Raw genomic sequence first — 17,493 nt, 5'->3', positions numbered from 1 at the left:
CACTAATGGGATTCTCTTAGTTTAATGCTTAGCTGTTTTGATTTAATTTACATGTGCACAGAGATAAAATACTGTCACTCTTCACGGACAAAAATAAAAAGGTGGTTGTCTCTGAAATTTTATTAGTAATCTTCTGTATCAGAAACTCTGAACAGGAGTGTTGTGAGAAAAAAATGGTTTCCTTGTTTTTCAGAGCATTTTTTAAATTGTTTACTACAGTTTAAAAGAGTTCATTGATCCCTTTGTAATGTGTAGAAGGGTTCATATCTCTTTGCAGCTTCTATTTTTTCGGTAGAGTTTGTGAAGCCTGATCAGATAAGAGATCTTTTAGGGTGATTTAGTGCATTTTTTTCAGGGGCTGCTTATCTAGTCCTGTGTGCTTATGTTTCCCAGGAAAAAGCAGAGCTGTTCTGTAAAACAGAAAAAGGAGAAATCCAGTGAGAGGTAAATGTACCCACTCTTTTTAATATATTTTGGGGAGTTTTTTTTTTAAAGGCTTAACAGGCCAACCTATTTATGAAGAAGCTGCTGAAGACTGGTAATTTGCTCCTTATGGCAGAGTGAGAGAGCAGCTAATGCATTTCAATTTTTATCACTGTTGCTGCTGAGAAATCTGGATTACTGCAAGTGTGGCTATTGTCAGAAAAACAGTTGATGGAAAACAGCAGCTTTTGAGCTTTGAAGTTAGAATTCAGGTACCATTTATTTTTAATGTATGCATTTGGATTTAGATAGCAGGCAGGTATGAGTTAGCCACTGGTTATGTAGTAAACTGCCTGTAGGAGTAAGGAGCTGACAGTACTCTTCAGGTAGTAATTGATGGGGTTCTTAACTGAAGTCTGTGCATGATTACTTTTGATTCTTTTGTGAGACCTGAATAAAATGTTTGTTTTCATCCTTCTCAGCCCACATAGCTGAAAAGTCTGTGTAAGACTGAGCTACGTTCCCTTCTGGTGGATGCATTGCAAACATGTGCTTAGGGAAAGGTTCAGTGGGCAGACTGTTTTTAACTGCTGTAGTGACGTAGGGTTGACTTTGTGCTTGCATCTTGAGTAGACTGAGTTGGCAGTGAGGAAAAAATGGTGTAGGAAACATGTATTTCAGTAGAGTCCCTTGAAAAAAGTCCTGCAATTCTTTCATGTCAGGCTGTGGCATGGATTGGGTTTGTTTGTTTTTTTGAGAGAACTATGCAAGTCAGATAGTGACTTTCACATATTGTTGTATTAATAAAAGAGTTGCTGGAGTGTGTCCAAAGGACTGTGAAGCTGGTGAAGTGTCTAGAGCATGAGTCTTATGAAGAGCTGCTGAGGGAGCTGGGGTTGTTTAGCCTTGAGAAAAGAAGGCTGTGGAGAGACCTCATAGCCTTCCGTAACTACCTGAAAGGAGGCTGTAGCATGGTAGGTGTTGGTCTCTTTTTCCAGGTAACAAGTGATAGCATGAGAGAAAATGGCCTCAAGTTAACACCAGGGGAGGATTTGTTTGGATATTAGGAAAAACTTCTTCACCAAAAAAAGGTTGTCAAGCCCTAGAATAGGCTGCTTAAGGAAATGGTGGAGTCACGGTCCCTGGAGATAAAGGACTTGTAGATGTGGTGCTTAGTGACATGGTTTCACAGTGACTTTGTACTGATCAGTTAAGAGTTGGGCTCAATGATCTTAAAGGTCTTTTTCAACCAAAAATATGATTCTAAATGCAGCACTTCAGTGCAGTGTTAGGGTGAAAATGCTGTACTTTGAATATGAACCATCTCATGCTGCGTTTGCAGCATCACTGGAGCCCAGGCTCTGGACTCTGCCCTTCTCTTTGGTGACTTTCAGACAGATGAGCACTGCTCCCTTGGGGCTGTGCTGATGTTGCTCCTGGTTTGGAAGTGTTGCTACCATGTAGTGAGCAGTTTGTGTTCACTGGATATTAAGTCAGTGCCGCAATCCTCAGGCTGATGACAATGCCCTGTTTGTGAACTGTCGTGAAACCAGACTTTAGCATGTCAGGAGCGCAGGGAGGCAGACCTGCAGAGCTGGCTGCTGAGCTCCGCTCAGTTCCCATGTGTTAAATGCCACTGATGTAATGGGACCCCATGGGACCCAGCGTTGCCGTGCTTTCATCCTGAAGAGCCAAAAACGTGCCCATGTTGTACTGCTGCCTTATTTTCTCTGTAAGCTTTTTCTTCTCTCTATAACAAAAATACCATTCAGGAAGGGATTTTTTTTTTCAAGTCAGTCTGAAAGAAATGAAGAGACTTGGTGATGATCAGAGCTCTGACAATTCCTCAAAGGCTCTGAGGGACCCATGGTCCAAAAGCCCTGTTAAGGTGTATCCCAGTACCAGCAGTGTCTGGGCTGCATAGAGGAGGTGACCATGCTTGCCTCTGCTCCAGGGTGTATTTCAGTCCTGCCTTGTTCCCTATGACATCTGTTCTGGTGGCATTCCTGCAAAGGTAGCTGTGCTACTCCTGACCAAAAGCCAGCAGGACATACTGGGCACTAGTGGGAAGCATTTTTACAAGTTTCTGTCTTTCAGCAACAGCTTTGTTTGTATTGATTACATTTTGCAGATCTTCAGAGGCAGTTGGTGGCTCCCTCAATGTCACCATGAGCAGTGTGACAGCCACTACTGCACATTATGCAAGATGATTTTGTCTTGTTGCGCCACAGTAGACGAAAAACTTCAAGATATGCTATTGGGGAAACCCCTTAAGTATCAGAGAAGATCACGTGAGCTGACAGTGTAACAAGAACAACAGAATTTGTAAATGTGGATGTTCAAAGTGAATAATGCAATGAGTGAGGTGCAGCTAAATAATGATGCAGAAATCTTCCTTATTAGAAGTTGGAATTTTCTTCTTTAAAGGATTATTGCTCAACTGGAAGTTAATTGTGGTTATTTTCTTTTTAAAACATGCATGTATCATCCTGTGTATGATAGAAGTGGTGAATGTGGCCTTTCTGTACTGAGGGTGAAGCTGAAACTTGGGTGACTTTGGCATATGCTTTCAGCTCTGCTTTGTATTTGTCTTCAGAAGGTTACATAAAATCTCTGCCTAGTTCCTCCTTCATTCAGTTGAGCGATGATACCTAGAGCCTAGTTCTTCAGTGCCTTGAAATCATGACTGAAGTGCTGTGAAAGTGCATATGAGTATAAATCATTCCAAGTGCTATGTTTTATCCTCTGTTACTTGTGGTTTTTAATTTCTTTGGCCTCTAACAATTTTGCTTAGATAACTTATTCCATTTCCTTCTTAGCTGGTGGCACAATGCTGCAGTTTTGGGTCTTCTCGGAAGATATGGAAGTTTAACAGAAGTTAAAATAAGTGTATGTTGTTTAAATTGGGTCTAAATTGGTCTGAACGTGTCTCTGAAGGGTGATAATATACATACAGTGTTTAATTTGATCTTGAGCCCTATTACTGATTTTTCAGAGCTGGTGTGTGCATGTAGAAAGGCATTTGTGCCCACAGCTGTCTGTGTGCATGCATACTTTACAAAAGAAAGAAATTAAAGACTCTGGATTGATCTAGATAATGTAATCTTGGTCTCTTACTATCTCTTGCTTAAAGGGGTGTCTCAGCTGCTTCTGGCTCCAGTGGAGGATGCTATGGTACAGCAATAGCCTTTTCACTGTTGGAACGGGATAGAGACGGGATGTGGTCTGAGGTTACTGGATTGTGGCACTTGGCTTGTCCTTAGGAGCTGATAACTGACAGCTAGAATGGCTTGGAGCCTTTTTGTACATATAATTATATGCTATATGTATATATCTTCTGCTGAGGCACTTTGTCACCTGGAGCAATGTGGAAAGTGAGTAGGGAAAGGAATGGGAAAGTATCTTCTTCCTTAAATGAAGGGAGACAGTTTAGTACTGAATTGTGGCTTCAAGAATGAACATGTAGATTAGGCATGTGTGAATATTCTTAGACTTCTTATGTCTTAATTTTTAATTGGTTGAGATGGGAGATTTCAATACTTTAAATGTTAAGGAAATTGAGCCTCTGAAACAGCTTTAATGCCAATGTCTGTAAGAGGCAATGCTACCTCTTAGGCTAGGAAAGGTCACCATAGTGGCAGTTCCATGGAAGCATTTAATTTAAGAAGTAATTTGTCAAACATGCTGGTGGGAGAAAATTTAAAATACAACATTGGCTTTGAAGTGTCCTACCTGCACTTTTAAAACACTTGTATTTCTTAAACTAATGTTTTTGCCTCAAAGCTGGCATGACCTGGAGGAGATAAAGCAGTATCTCTGTACTTCTAGAAGATAGCTCATCTTAAGGACTATTATGTATAGGTGTCTTCCCGTGTCCTGTGCTACCTCTTCTCAGCAGTACCATGAGAAGAGGTGAGGCTGCTTGCTCTGAGCAAGCAGCTATGTCTCCCTGGTTCCCGGCTGCTGCCTGGGGGCTGTAGAGAGCCAGATGAGGCTCCAAGTGTCTGCAGGTGACAACTGGCAGTGCCTGACAGTCTGCTACACTCACAGATTCTGGTTGGGTTCACTCTTTATCACAGAAATCTTTTTATCCTCCCTCCTTGGCTTGTTGTTTGAGAGTGCTGCCAAAGCTCCTAGAAAAGTCCAAGCCGTTCGTGTCTTGCAGCAAGAAAATGAAATGTGTGAATGTAGTAATTGGTCTTTCACTGAACAGGAGCTCATAAGAAAAGACTGGATGAGGCACTTAGTGCCATGGTCTAGTTGACTGGACAGGGCTGGGTGATAGGTAGGACTGGATGATCTTGGAGGTCTCTTCCAACCTGGTTGATTCTATGACCAGAACTGTGGGAGAAATGTGTGTGTATGGTGTGACCCAAATTGCAGTTGCATGCAGCTTGGTAGTCTCGGCTCTTGAAGCTTTGTGCTTTAGACAGATCAGTTCAAAGCTTTTAACTGTCTGATGTGATGTTGTCAAACCCTGCATTAAGTAGAGTCTGAAGCATGGTTCCCTCTGTACCATCCTTGTCTGTCTGGCTTGGAGGTTGGAGTCACATGTCCTCACCATGCTCTCTTACAGACTAGACTCATGCTGACTTTTGCTTCTGTCATTACAGTCTGAGCGACGTGAGGCAAACATGGCCCAAGCACCTGCTGATTCAAGTAATGTGGACACAGCTGATCCAGAGGAGAGTTCTCCAAATATGATAGTCTACAGAAAGGTAAGGTTTTGGAAGCATTCATAAGAAACCCCTTCTTCTTACATAGTTGGCTTGTTAAAGATTCCATGCCTGTTTTGAATTCAAAGGTGTGTTTCAGGCTGCTGGGATGTATAGCTGAAATACTTTTCAGGAAAGCAGGCATTCAACACTACAGCATTTGAGAGCTTCAGAGTTTTTAATCTGCTCAGTGGAGGCACTTAATTGTTAAAAAGCATTTGATGGCAAACCAATAACTTGAAATGTGTAACTCCTTGTGAATACCTGTGTTGTGACTTAAATTAATCATTCAAGTTCACTAAGTCTAGCTAGCAAAAACTGTACACACACCCAAGTTTTATCATGCTAAGCATAAAACAGCTGGTATAGAACAACATTTTAGTACTTTAAAAACATTATTTTACATGGTTTACAGTTTGATTCTTTGCAGGTAATTACTTCCCATTGTATTTTGTAAATTAACCCCACCTGTGCTAGTGAGAAATAATTTAGATAAAGGTACACCAGAACTAGCATTGCATGATGTCAAAGAACATTCTTTTACCAGGATAAAATGTCTTATTCTGGAGTACTTGTGAAGTAGTATAGAAAATGAAGGACAGCAAGTTATTGACTCATGTGTTAAGATACTGTTTTACTCCAGGATAGGTATCTGTTATCTGTGAAATTGAATATTCTTGTAATTTAACCATATAAATATGTTTTATTTAGCTTGCAAAATATTTCTTATGCAGTAGGCAAGAGTTCTGTATGGTTCTGATGAAAATAATATTTCTTACATGGCTCAAATGAGCCATTCTGTTAATGCAAGAGCTGCAGTGCTGGCTGAGATTGGGTTTCCTTGCATACTATGATCCTGGGTAAAATTTGTATTTTTGCTCATTTTTACACCTTACAAAATAGCTGTAAATAAATAAAATGTGTTTGGTGTACATGGTACTTTTTTCTGCTTGCATGACTTAAAATCTTGATGACTTTCATATGCAGAGAAAATATTTTGAGTTTTGTACAGAGCATAAGTTCTTTTGAAGTGTTACTTTTTGATAACCATAATTTTGGTTTAGTTGTTTCATATTTGGTTTGGAATCTGGAATTGTTAACATGGGAAAAATTTCTGGGTAATGTGTGGGCTTGTTTGTTTTGAATGTGTTATGAACACACTTTTGCTGCTAATTTGGAAGTAGCAGTAGTTGGTTAGTCAGATTATCTTTTTAGAACATGTTTGCTGAGAGGTCCAATGCCCCAGCAGGTTGAAGCAGATATGGTATATGAAAGAAGCTTCTGCTTGCATGGTCTGGAATTAGGACACTGAAATCTTTGACTCTACAGCAAATCAAATTGCCTATTCTTGAAAACATGTTTCATATGCCTCATTTTCTATTAATTTAATGGGGAATACTTAAGGATTTATCTATTTCTTGACATTCTAGTATTTTGTTATTGTTGCTGTAGAATAAGGCTTGCATGTTTGGCAGTATCGATGGGGAAGGTACTTATACAGTTTGATTCGTCTCTCTTTACTGGTGTTTCTTGGATGTCAGTATTATCAGCCCTTTGTAATGCAGTCATCTGTCAAAATACAGTTATCTTTTAGAATGGTATGCCCCATGCATTGTTCAGTAATTCTGTATTGGCAATCTTAAGCTAGCATATCTGGCAGGTGTGGGTTTTTTGAGAGTCTTTGTTGCTGTTAAGAATAAGGCTATTCTTCAAAGTTAATTTCCATTGGTGATTGACTTTGTAAATTTAATTTACTGTTTGATATTAGTTTTATGTATTATGCAGCAATTTCACATTCCTTAGTGTTGAGAAATCATATGCTGTGCTTGAGACAAGACTTTTATTCTCTTGATTATCTGTCCTCTCTCCAAATGAGTGTTTAGCTCTTCATCTCTCATTTCCTTTCAAATGGCTTGATTGCCAGTAATGAATGAGAAAAACACAGCACTGGACTCCCTGAAATACAGAACATGGTCTGCTAGCATACTGTACTGTTCAGGGTTAGTGCGTCACAGTAAAAGAAAAGGTTTGCATCTCACAGCAGGGACTCTGGGATGCGGTTGCTGATTTCCCACTGAGGAGGAAGTAGTAAGGGTGGGCTTCAGTAGTGCAAGCACAGTAATCCCTTCTGTGTCAACTGTTTTGTCACTTTGTATAACTGTGAGGTTTGTGGGTTTTGAGGGAGGAAAGCCCTGCAAGTAGAACCCCAGATTGTTCATGCTTTCTTTACTGAGACTCAGTGAGATCTGTTTGAAGCTCGTAAGCCAAAGGAGGTGGTTGCAATAGCTTGATTTTCTTTATTGTCACTAGTGAGAGATACACACATCTAAATGACAAATCAGATCTTGGGTGATGCTGAGTGTGCCCTTGGAGTAACCTCCGTCTGTTTTGTTCATGGAGAAAAGCCTAGAACAGGCTGTTCTCTTTACTTAGGTAGGTAAAACTAAGTGGCATGGATTTTGGCCATGCAGAACAAAATAAACTAATTTATTTTGACTCCAATTAGTCTGTGATACTCTCTACGGACTCCTGCAAGCAAATGGATTCTATCTGCTTTGATTGCTACAGCAGATGGTCTCAGTGAGATAAGTCTTATTTTCTTCTGCCTTCAAGGTTAACCTTTTGGGGACTGATATTTATCAAATTTTGACTCAAAAAATGGTCAATTGACCTAGTAGTCTGGAAGACACCTGCGTGTGAATTGGGTAATGCAGACACACTCATTAGGGTGAGTAGTGGTTAGGATGTGATTTTCCTCACCGTACACATGTTAAAATGAGTTGGAAGCTAAGCTACATGAGCTGTATTGACTAGATCTCCATTGTCTATCGGGGATGCCTCAATGCCCCACTGTTAGGTACTGAGGTCTTAGGGTAGACATGTATAGATAAGCAAGCTGCATCCTACTGCTAGGATTTGTGCTTCTCTCACCTCTTTGCATGTCATGGTCCTTATCCCTAGGCTGGTTATAAGGCTATGAGCAATGCCACAGTAAGGATGTGCTGTCATTTATCTCGTGTGGCACAGTGACATCGAATGAAAAATTAAAGGGTGCTGCAGAAACTGTGTTGCTGTTTAAGTACTGCTCTGTGAGTAAAATGTGGGAACTAGGTTATCTTTAAATCCATCTGGCCACATCTGGAAGGGGGGATGCTGATTTCTTTTTGTTGTTGTTGTTGTTGAAATTACTACTAGTATTACCAGTACTACTGGTGCTACTGAAACTACAACTAGAAGAATAGTACACAGTGCTTAAAAAGACAGTTTGAAATGTGCTGCTCTCCTTTTTGTGGAAGCAGGTAATGTCAGTACATAAGGGCCTCTGTGGAAGCGAGTGACATCCCAGTCCTCACTTCAGTTTGTGAGCATTGTGTGGGTGCTGCAGCATGGAAGGGAAAAAAATGTGATAAAAAGCCAGTGATATGAGAGAAAAACACTCCAAGCAAACCGCAATAGAAAACAGCAATTGATTTTTAAATGCCTGTCACATTCCCTTGAAATCCAGCCGTCTTCCATTGCCTTTTTGGCTTCTAAGTGCTGACTTCTGTGTCCCAGTGGCTCTTTGGCTTTGTTCCAGTAATCCAGCTCTGAAAATTCACCTTCTGCAGACTATATTGAGCGATAAATGGTTCATGGACACCTTCTGGTACAAGGCCTATTAGACAACCTATTACCAAAATAATTTGACAAATCAAGTGTTCTTAGATAAAGGATGGTGGAAAATTGTCATGCTACTGAAAGAAAAATCAAAATGTTTAGGGCTTGGCTATGTAAGAACTGAATGTACCAATGAGGCATATTTGTTTAGGAGTACCTGGGGAATATAACGAGAAGGATGAAAACACAGAAGTGAAAATCTAGATTGGATATCAAGATGTACTTGTTCCTGAGAGAGGTCTCTTGGGATGTGGAAGAGTTTGCAAACTGTACTGATAGAGGTGTCTGTAACTGCTGCAGACATGCGTGCTCTGAGGGACATCAAAGGATGTCATCAAAGAAACTACCTGAATTATCTGATGGTACGTTTCTATCTTTGCTTAATTTTGTCAGTCGCATCTTTTATATCTGCTTGCTAACCTGGGCACTTCGTTAGTTAAATTTTGCGGGTTTTATGGTTACTCATCATAAACCTTTTGAACAAGCATCAAAACGTAGTTTACAGAGGCAATTACTGTTCTAAGTAAATACAGTGCAAGCTCGCAGGTGCCGCAGTATGCTTTCAGAAAAACTTGAGTTGTTCGTTACCTTTATAACTTAGAAGCCTTATTTTTAAAATGCTGGTTTAAGATCTGAACTATAATCATTAAAAAACAGTCTCAACCTAAGCCCAACTCCCCAAACCACCCTTACATTAGCAGCTTTTCTCTAGAGTGATTCCAGGGTTCCAGTTGTGTTGCTGTTAGACATGTACCAGTGTCAAGATAGGACAGGAAATGGAAGAACAGTCGTGAAGACACATATAAGCTTGCAAAAAATGCATGGACCATAAAGCAGAAAGTTGGAAGAAGAGATTTGTTAAAATTAGCTGTTCTGGTGCAAAAAAAAAGTACAATGCTGGTATTGGGAGTTAGTCAGAAGACTAAGAGTGAATGAAAAGTGGTCTTGGTTTTTCACAGCTTATCACAGTAGAACATTGTCTAAGCAACCAAAGCAAATGAAGTTCATAGAGGTGTAGCTCAAATGAGGGCTCGTTGCAAAGAAAGAAAATGCTGCAGTGTGTTAAAGTGAGATAGATTTCATGCATACAAGTTTAATATTTTAATAAAAGAAAGCAGTCTGCATCTGTTTTGGGGGTTTTCTAACCCTTTGAAGATTTTATGATATTCCAGAGAGAAGCAGAAGCGCCTAAAATGCATTTAAAGCATTGAATACTTTTGACATATATTTTGATAAATAACCCTCCAATTTAGCAGTGTTAATGTTGAAAAATGTATTTAAACCTTATCTTGTTACCAGGATGTCTTAACATGCAGGTTAGGCAGCAAGGCAGCTTCAACTTTGCGTTTCTGTATTGCACACTGAAAAGGTTTCAGTTAATTGAGATTTTTATCAGTGCAAGTATTTCTGTGCCATGGACTTAAACAAAAGTTGCCCATTTTGTGAAACCTTTCTAATTTCTTCATACCACTGCTTTACCATGTCAGCAACTTCGACTGCATATTGCATAGAGAGGGAAGGAACACTGTGTAGAAGATGGGCTACTTCTTAAATTGTGGCTGCAGTAAAGGCAGAGCTGGATGCCGGATAGGTTTTATCTAGAAAGTTTCCTCTTGACATTTCCAAGTCATAGGACAGTCACGGTCCAGTATTGTGCAGTGACATGAAAAACACAAATATAATCCCGGAGTGTCTTTGAGAGAGATTTCCAGGGGAGTGGTAGGTGTTGATAGTATTCAGAGGGCTAGATCTGTGGCCTCATCTAGGTCATTGTGTAGCTTCCTTTGTTGCCATCTCCTGCCTTCAGAAAACATGACCTGATTGCGCAGGACAAACTAGAAACAAGTGACTTATTTATTTGAGCAAAACTAAATGACGTAGGAGAGATGTAGTTGGTCTGCAAGAATGCTGTAGGGGATAAATACCAGATAGGTGGCCTTAGCTTAGAGATTTTTGGCAATAAGCCTATCATCCCTGGGTGTGGTGTGTGGTTTTTTAATTCTTTCCATATAAAGAAGCAGCTGTCTTATTTAAACTTGCTTAGTTTTCTTCCTTCTCTGGCTCATCTTTTCTGTTTCTAGCTGAAACAAACTGTTTCTAGCACCCATGGAAATCTAATTACAGTGATCTATTACTTTAGCTGCTCTCAAAGGCAGAAAAAAAATGAGCCAGGACCAATAGCTATGACAACTTCAAAGTATATTTTTAGCAAAGCAACCAGTGCAAATTTAGAATACATAGATAAAAAGAGAAGGTTCAGCTAGAGGGTAAGATTATGCTATTCTAGCTATACCACTTGATGCCTTGCATTTTTGGAAACTGTTCTCTTTTATTCCCTTCCCTCCCTCCCCCTCTCCCCCCCCCAAATCTGCCTTATGCCATTTGTTGTGTATTTGTTGTTGTCAGCATTTTATGGTCTTGGAGTATTTTTAACTATGTTTGTTGATTTACTTTTGCATGTTGTTTTGGGCAAGATGCTGAATATCAGCATTTTCTTTCTGTCTAAAGTATTATTTTAGCCATGGGATTGCTTCATTTATTAAAAAACTAACCAAAATGAAGTGGTGAAGTAGCAGAGAGCAGAGCTGCCAGTCCGAATTGCTACAGAAGTGCAGCCTCTGGCTATTTCAAATGCAGTCTTGAACCCTAATGCTGGAATGAAGGAGAAACTTTGGGTGCAGTTCATAGAATCATAGAATCAACCAGGTTGGAAGAGACCTCCAAGATCGAGTCCAACCTATCACCCAGCCCTATCCAGTCAACTAGACCATGGCACTGAGTGCCTCATCCAGTCTTTTCTTGAACACCCCCAGGGACGGTGCCTCCACCACCTCCCTGGGCAGCCCATTCCAATGGGAAATCACTCTCTCTGTGAAGAACTTCTTCCTAACATCCAGCCTATACCTACCCTGGCACAACTTGAGACTGTGTCCCCTTGTTCTATTGCTGGTTGCCTGGGAGAAGAGGCCAACCCCCACCTGGCTACAATGCCCCTTCAGGTAGCCACATTTTTTTTGTTGTTGTTATTCTATCCTGATTAATAAAATAAAACCTGAGAGGATTATGAACTTTGTTCATAAGGTTTTGCAATAAAGTTTGAGCGGGAAGATTTCTTTCACTAAACAGAATTACATGTGTGGGACCATGAAATTATGCAAATGAAGTTCCATTAAAAAACCCTGTGCTTTGCTTCCTACAACATTTTGAAGCACGCTTTTCATCAGAAACTGTCATACCATGTTCAGGGGGAAGCAATTAATTTTAGTCTCTTTTCTTCATCACTGTTGCTGGTATCCTGTGTCTTATTTTGCCTTGAAATTTCAAATTTAAATGAACTGAAGAAAATGAAAAGTAACTGGTTAACCAGGCACTGAAGTGCACAGGTCTGATTAACAAAGAATTGTATTCTCCTTCATGAGTGTATTTGATATTTTAGATCAAAGGCTACATGTCTTGGAGAAGGGAAAGAATGAACAAAGGTGTTTATTTAAATAAGTTGTCTTCCTATGTTGCTTTCCTTCAGTTTTAATGGAGCTCATTAATATTACCTTGCATTAAAGTGTTTGGAAGTTATACTTTGGACCACAAATTCAATGCCTGTGAATGTGAAGTGGTGTATATCTGTAGCATAAACAAGAAGAAATGACAGCATATTGTACGTGTTTTTCTAATGCTTTAACTTGAGAGTAGAATGAGTGGCATAGGTAGGAAGAAAATGTGAACAAGCAGCATGTTAACAGATTATTCAGATCCGTTTCTTGGTTGAGAGGAAGCAGGTCAGATTGAATTTGTTCATATTTAATAAAAATCGTGTTTGCTGAGACTGAACTCAAATGGAAATGCTTCTGTGAGTATGCACTTCACCATTTCTATCGTGAGATTTTGTCTACCAGAGTCTTCTCAGAGTGTAGTGCTGCAGGTGTCACTTCTGTTCTTTCCCCCTAACAGCTATTTTGATTTTTTCCTCCCTATTTGATGGGAATAGGTTTGGTGGCCATTGCATATGAAGAATTTTGCTTTCTATCTCTGTTACCATTTCACATGTTTGGGTTTTTTTTTTCCTATATCTTGCATTAGTTAGCAGTTTTAGCAAGGAGACTGGGAAATGGATGAGTGTGGAGGTTATTGAACAATCTATTTTTGCAAGCTCGATTCTGCTCTGCTTCTTTACAAGACCATGGCTGCCAGAGATGTTTTGATGGTTCTCCAGAAAAAGGGACTATTTCATTCATTGGTGTTATAATTAGATGCCTTCACCCATCAGTAAATCCACACAATTTTGTTAAACACGGGCTTGTTGCTACGTGCAAATTAACTCATTCAATAACTTGTACAAAATGCCATATAAACCTTGGCAGCACTGAGTTCTTGTCATTTGTGCTGTTCCCCACTGGACTCTTAATAATAAAATTAGCTGGAGCTGTGTTAATTATGTTTTTTTTTCTGTGGAAAGAGCAGCTACAATAATAGCACTGCTGTTGTCTGTTTGCCTGCTGAAGATAGTCCAACCGTTGACTTATATCTGGAAAGTTGTGTATGAAAAAAGCAGTCACTAAAGCCACATTTTTTTAATAACGTGAGAGCATCTGCTTTTTGGTCCCCTTACTGGGAAAAGTGACCTACTTTAGCAGTGGTGATTGGTTTGTTTGTTTGGTTTGGTTTTGTTCGGGTTTGTGTTTTTTTGTTTGTGTAAAGTATTTTTTGACTGGAAAGCACTTAAAACATGTTGAGTGTTGAGTTACAACACATTTTCCTCTCTGCATGCAAGAAAGAAACCTTTGTTTTCTTTTTCAACGATAAAAAACCTATATTTAAGTTGTTTGCAGTGTAATTAGTATCAGTAATACTCTCTTCTTCCTACTTAAGAGAACTCTTGAGAGTTTGGGGGCATAGGTATGACCTTGACCCAAACTTGCATGGAATTGTGACAGACTAAAAGTTTTGTGACAGTCTCTTGTGCTCTGGTTCTGTCCTTGCTAATCTGTTCACTTTGTGTGTGTATGCGTGTTTGACATTCATGGTAATAGTCTTTGAAGGAAAACCAGAGGATTGAAGGAGAATGCACCAAAAGCAGGCAGAAAGGATAAGTGAACTGGAAAGGTAATGCATTTTGGAGAGTTAAGAATTGATGGCTTTAAAAAAAACCAGTGTTTGCTGACTTAAAATTGCAAGAGGTATTTAGAAGTAGTTACAGCAGTTCTTCACAGTCTTAGAAGTATCTGGGCTCCACTTGTGGGCTGCATGCAAGCTCTGATTTCAGTCTGTTGCTGTCATTGTTGTCTTTAATTGCATAAACTGTTTTTTTTTGAGAAACAGTTGGGCATGAGTCACATCTGAAGTGCAAGCACACTACTGCTGTGTGTTCCTATTCCATTTTGTAGTTTTCTGATCTAATTAAAAAAAACAAAACAATTGAATCTCCCCTCCCCAGTGTTTCATTTGACAGTCTTATTGTTCATATGGTGTAGTAGTTTCAAGTTAGTGGAAATGAAGGTTAGGTGCCATTTAGGCCACCGTTGTCCCAATAACACTGAGTTAACCTGCCAGGCAATGTAGAGCAATGAAAGGGAGATGTGGTTATGTGCTGGGGCATATACCCTGTGCTTTACAACCCTGGTTTTGATGTATTCAATTGAAGTGCTGAGCAAAAAGAGTTGGTGACCAGAAAAAACATTTAAACGTGTTTGGTTGCAGGGAGCAAGCATCTCCAGGGCATTCAAGGACAAGCAGCAGATATGTTTCTTTCTAAATGCATTATAAAAATATGCAGGAATGGGTAACCCAGGTCGTGTCTTAATTTTTTTTTTTTTTGCATACTTACTACAGAAGTTATCAGACTTCTCTGTGGCAGTTGTGCTACTCCGGAGTATTTTGAGCTGGAAGCAAAGTTCATAGGCTGAGAAACTGGTTAATGGAGAGAATTTGTAATGAGAGAGGAGGTGGCTGTTGTATCTTCTGGGCCAAACTTGAATCCAGAGTGTAAGAAAACAGTGACAATTTGCCACTTCTTTTTAGGTCTGTTTGAAATAACTCCATTCAGGTTGGCTTTGTTGCAAGGCACCCTTTGCAAAATGAATTACTCTGAAAACACTGAAGTAGTATCAATTGAGGTATCCAGAAAATACCATTGTCTCTTGGCTCTGATGGCTTTGAGTACTGTATCCACAGGATACATAAGAAAATAGCAGCTTAGAAGAGAAGGCAGAAGCTGCAGCAAAAAGGTACACCTCCAGCTCCCTTGGAACTCTCTTGCCTTGCCAGGGTTAATTTCTAAAGGGATGTTCTTCTGTTTGTCCTCCTAATGCTCAGCACTTCAGATAAAAATCTCACTCAGGTCTTCGGCTATCTTTCAGTTGCATATCAGCAAAATTTGAGAGAAACTCCTGGAAAGTTTAAAGTCTGGCCCTACAAGGAAACTGGAGATGCCTGTGAGGTGAACAGTATTCCCTCTTTGCCTGTGCCCTAACTCAACAAAATCCAGAGTAAAATGTCACTGACAATTGAAGAGAATGAATCTGCTAGTGAGTATGGTGACAAATGCCTAATCAAGTGGTTGAAGGTTAATGAAAATGGACTTTCCCCACTGCCTGTAGTGAGCAGTTCGTAAGCTCTAAGAGCAGCAAGGTGACAGTCAATGTGCTTTCAGCTGGGGCACTGAATGTTTCATGTTTGATGATATTCTGTGTTCAGTAACTCAGTGACCTCACTGTGTCTTTGTATATTTACTAAGTTTGGGGGTTGTGTGGGTTTTTTCTCTTTCAAACACTGCTATATTAGATCATAAGCATTCATTGTTAGTGCTGAAATCTGAACTAAGAAATGTCATTTTACCTCTGTGGAATGCATAGTGTACGAAACTTGAATTACTGATGACAAAATGTTTATCCAATGGAAATCAGTATTATCTTCCTGGATTCCTGAGGATGAGACCTTTGAAAGAAACCCCTAAAATATTTAACAAGAATTGTTGTTCATTGTTAGTTCAGTAAGTTTACAAGCAGCTGAGCAAATAGTTGCATGATTATGAAATGGCTTTACAATTCACAGAGGAACCAAATGCTGTGAGGTACATTTGTTTGAGGAGATCAGGATGATAATTTTCTATAATGCAGAGAAGCTGTTTATGAAAAACTTGTGTTCAAGGCATCAGCAAGGATTTTTATTGGATTCCCAATAGGGTATTTATCAAATCCAGAGATGAACACTGACTAGCTCAAATAATGTGAATGTACCCACCTAACATATGACCTTGATGTAAATTCTTTTACTGCTTTATTGACTGCAAGTATTTGAACCCAGTCCTATGGCATCAGGTGTGTGTTGTCACACCTGGTCTTCTGACTTCTCTTGGCTTTTTTCTTCCTTCCTAAGACTTTTTTTTTCTTTACAAATACTTCTGTTCTGTGGAATGAAACAATATGTCATAATTACGCTTTTTTAGAAAAGCTGTCTTGTTTATAATTGTTATTATGAGACCATTGCAGTATAAGAACTTGAATTTCCTTTTTTTTTCCTCACCTACTCTGACATCAAGGGACTAGGGAACTTCAGCATCTTTTGAACTTGTATTCTGGTCTTATGACTTTTTGATCTTGATTTTTTTCCAGAAGTATTGCAAGAAACAGATCTTTTTCTCTGTGACTTCCTGGCTAAAAGTGGAGTCAGGGCATCGAGTCAGTCATCAGCAAGTTTGCAGATGACACTAAGCTGGGGGCAGAAGTGACTGAGCTGGAGGGCAGAAGGGCTCTGCAGCGGGACCTTGACCGCCTGGACAGATGGGCAGAGGCCAATGGGATGGGGTTCAATAGCTCCAAGTGCAGGGTGCTGCACTTTGGCCACAACAACCCCATGCAGAGATACAGGCTGGGGTCGGAGTCGCTGGAGAGCAGCCAGACAGAGAGGGATCTGGGGGTACTGATTGATACCCGCCTGAACATGAGCCAGCAGTGTGCCCAGGTGGCCAAGAGGGCCAGTGGCATCCTGGCCTGCATCAGGAATGGTGTGGTCAGCAGGAGCAGGGAGGTCATTCTGCCCCTGTACTCTGCACTGGTCAGACCACACCTTGAGTACTGTGTTCAGTTCTGGGCCCCCCAGTTTAGGAGGGACATCGAAATGCTTGAGCGTGTCCAGAGAAGGGCGACGAGGCTGGTGAGAGACCTCGAGCACAAGCCCTACGAGGAGAGGCTGAGGGAGCTGGGGTTGTTTAGCCTGGAGAAGAGGAGGCTCAGGGGTGACCTTATTGCTGTCTACAACTACCTGAAGGGTGGTTGTGGCCAGGAGGAGGTTGCTCTCTTCTCTCAGGTGGCCAGCTCCAGAACAAGGGGACACAGCCTCAGGCTGCGCCAGGGGAAATTTCGGCTCGAGGTGAGGAGAAAGTTCTTCACTGAGAGAGTCATTGGGCACTGGAATGGGCTGCCTGGGGAGGTGGTGGAGTCGTCGTCCCTGGGGCAGTTCAAGGCAAGGTTGGATGTGGCACTTGGTGCCATGGTCTAGCCTTGGGCACTGTGGTAAAGGGTTGGACTTGATGATCTGTGAGGTCTCTTCCAACCTTGGTGATACTGTGATACTGTGATACTGTGAAATGTATACCAAACCATTTAGGTGCCTGTCCAAAACTGTACTGCAGCTCTTGGCAGACATAATAGGTCAACTAATCAGGGAGCTAATTGAGGCTATTACTAATTGCTTACTCAGAATC

General features: G+C 40.4%; 1 protein-coding gene across 10 annotated transcripts in view; it reads left to right on the top strand.

Moving 5' to 3' along the window:
• The window catches only part of RGS6 (regulator of G protein signaling 6), a 298,915-nt gene that overhangs the window by 9,834 nt on the left and 271,588 nt on the right, over nt 1-17,493 (top strand). For all 10 annotated transcript variants that reach the window (XR_010303040.1, XR_010303041.1, XM_064147162.1 and 7 more), the window contains exon 2: nt 5,037-5,141. Coding sequence is in view for 8 of the 10 variants with exons in the window: in XM_064147162.1 (XP_064003232.1) it covers nt 5,037-5,141 (105 nt within the window). In the remaining 2 variants the exon portion in view is untranslated. The remainder of the gene's footprint in view (nt 1-5,036; nt 5,142-17,493) is intronic.

Source organism: Pogoniulus pusillus, chromosome 1 (assembly GCF_015220805.1).
Source record: "Pogoniulus pusillus isolate bPogPus1 chromosome 1, bPogPus1.pri, whole genome shotgun sequence".
Taxonomy (NCBI): Eukaryota; Metazoa; Chordata; class Aves; order Piciformes; family Lybiidae; genus Pogoniulus; species Pogoniulus pusillus.
This window is presented reverse-complemented; position numbering and strand designations above follow the sequence as displayed.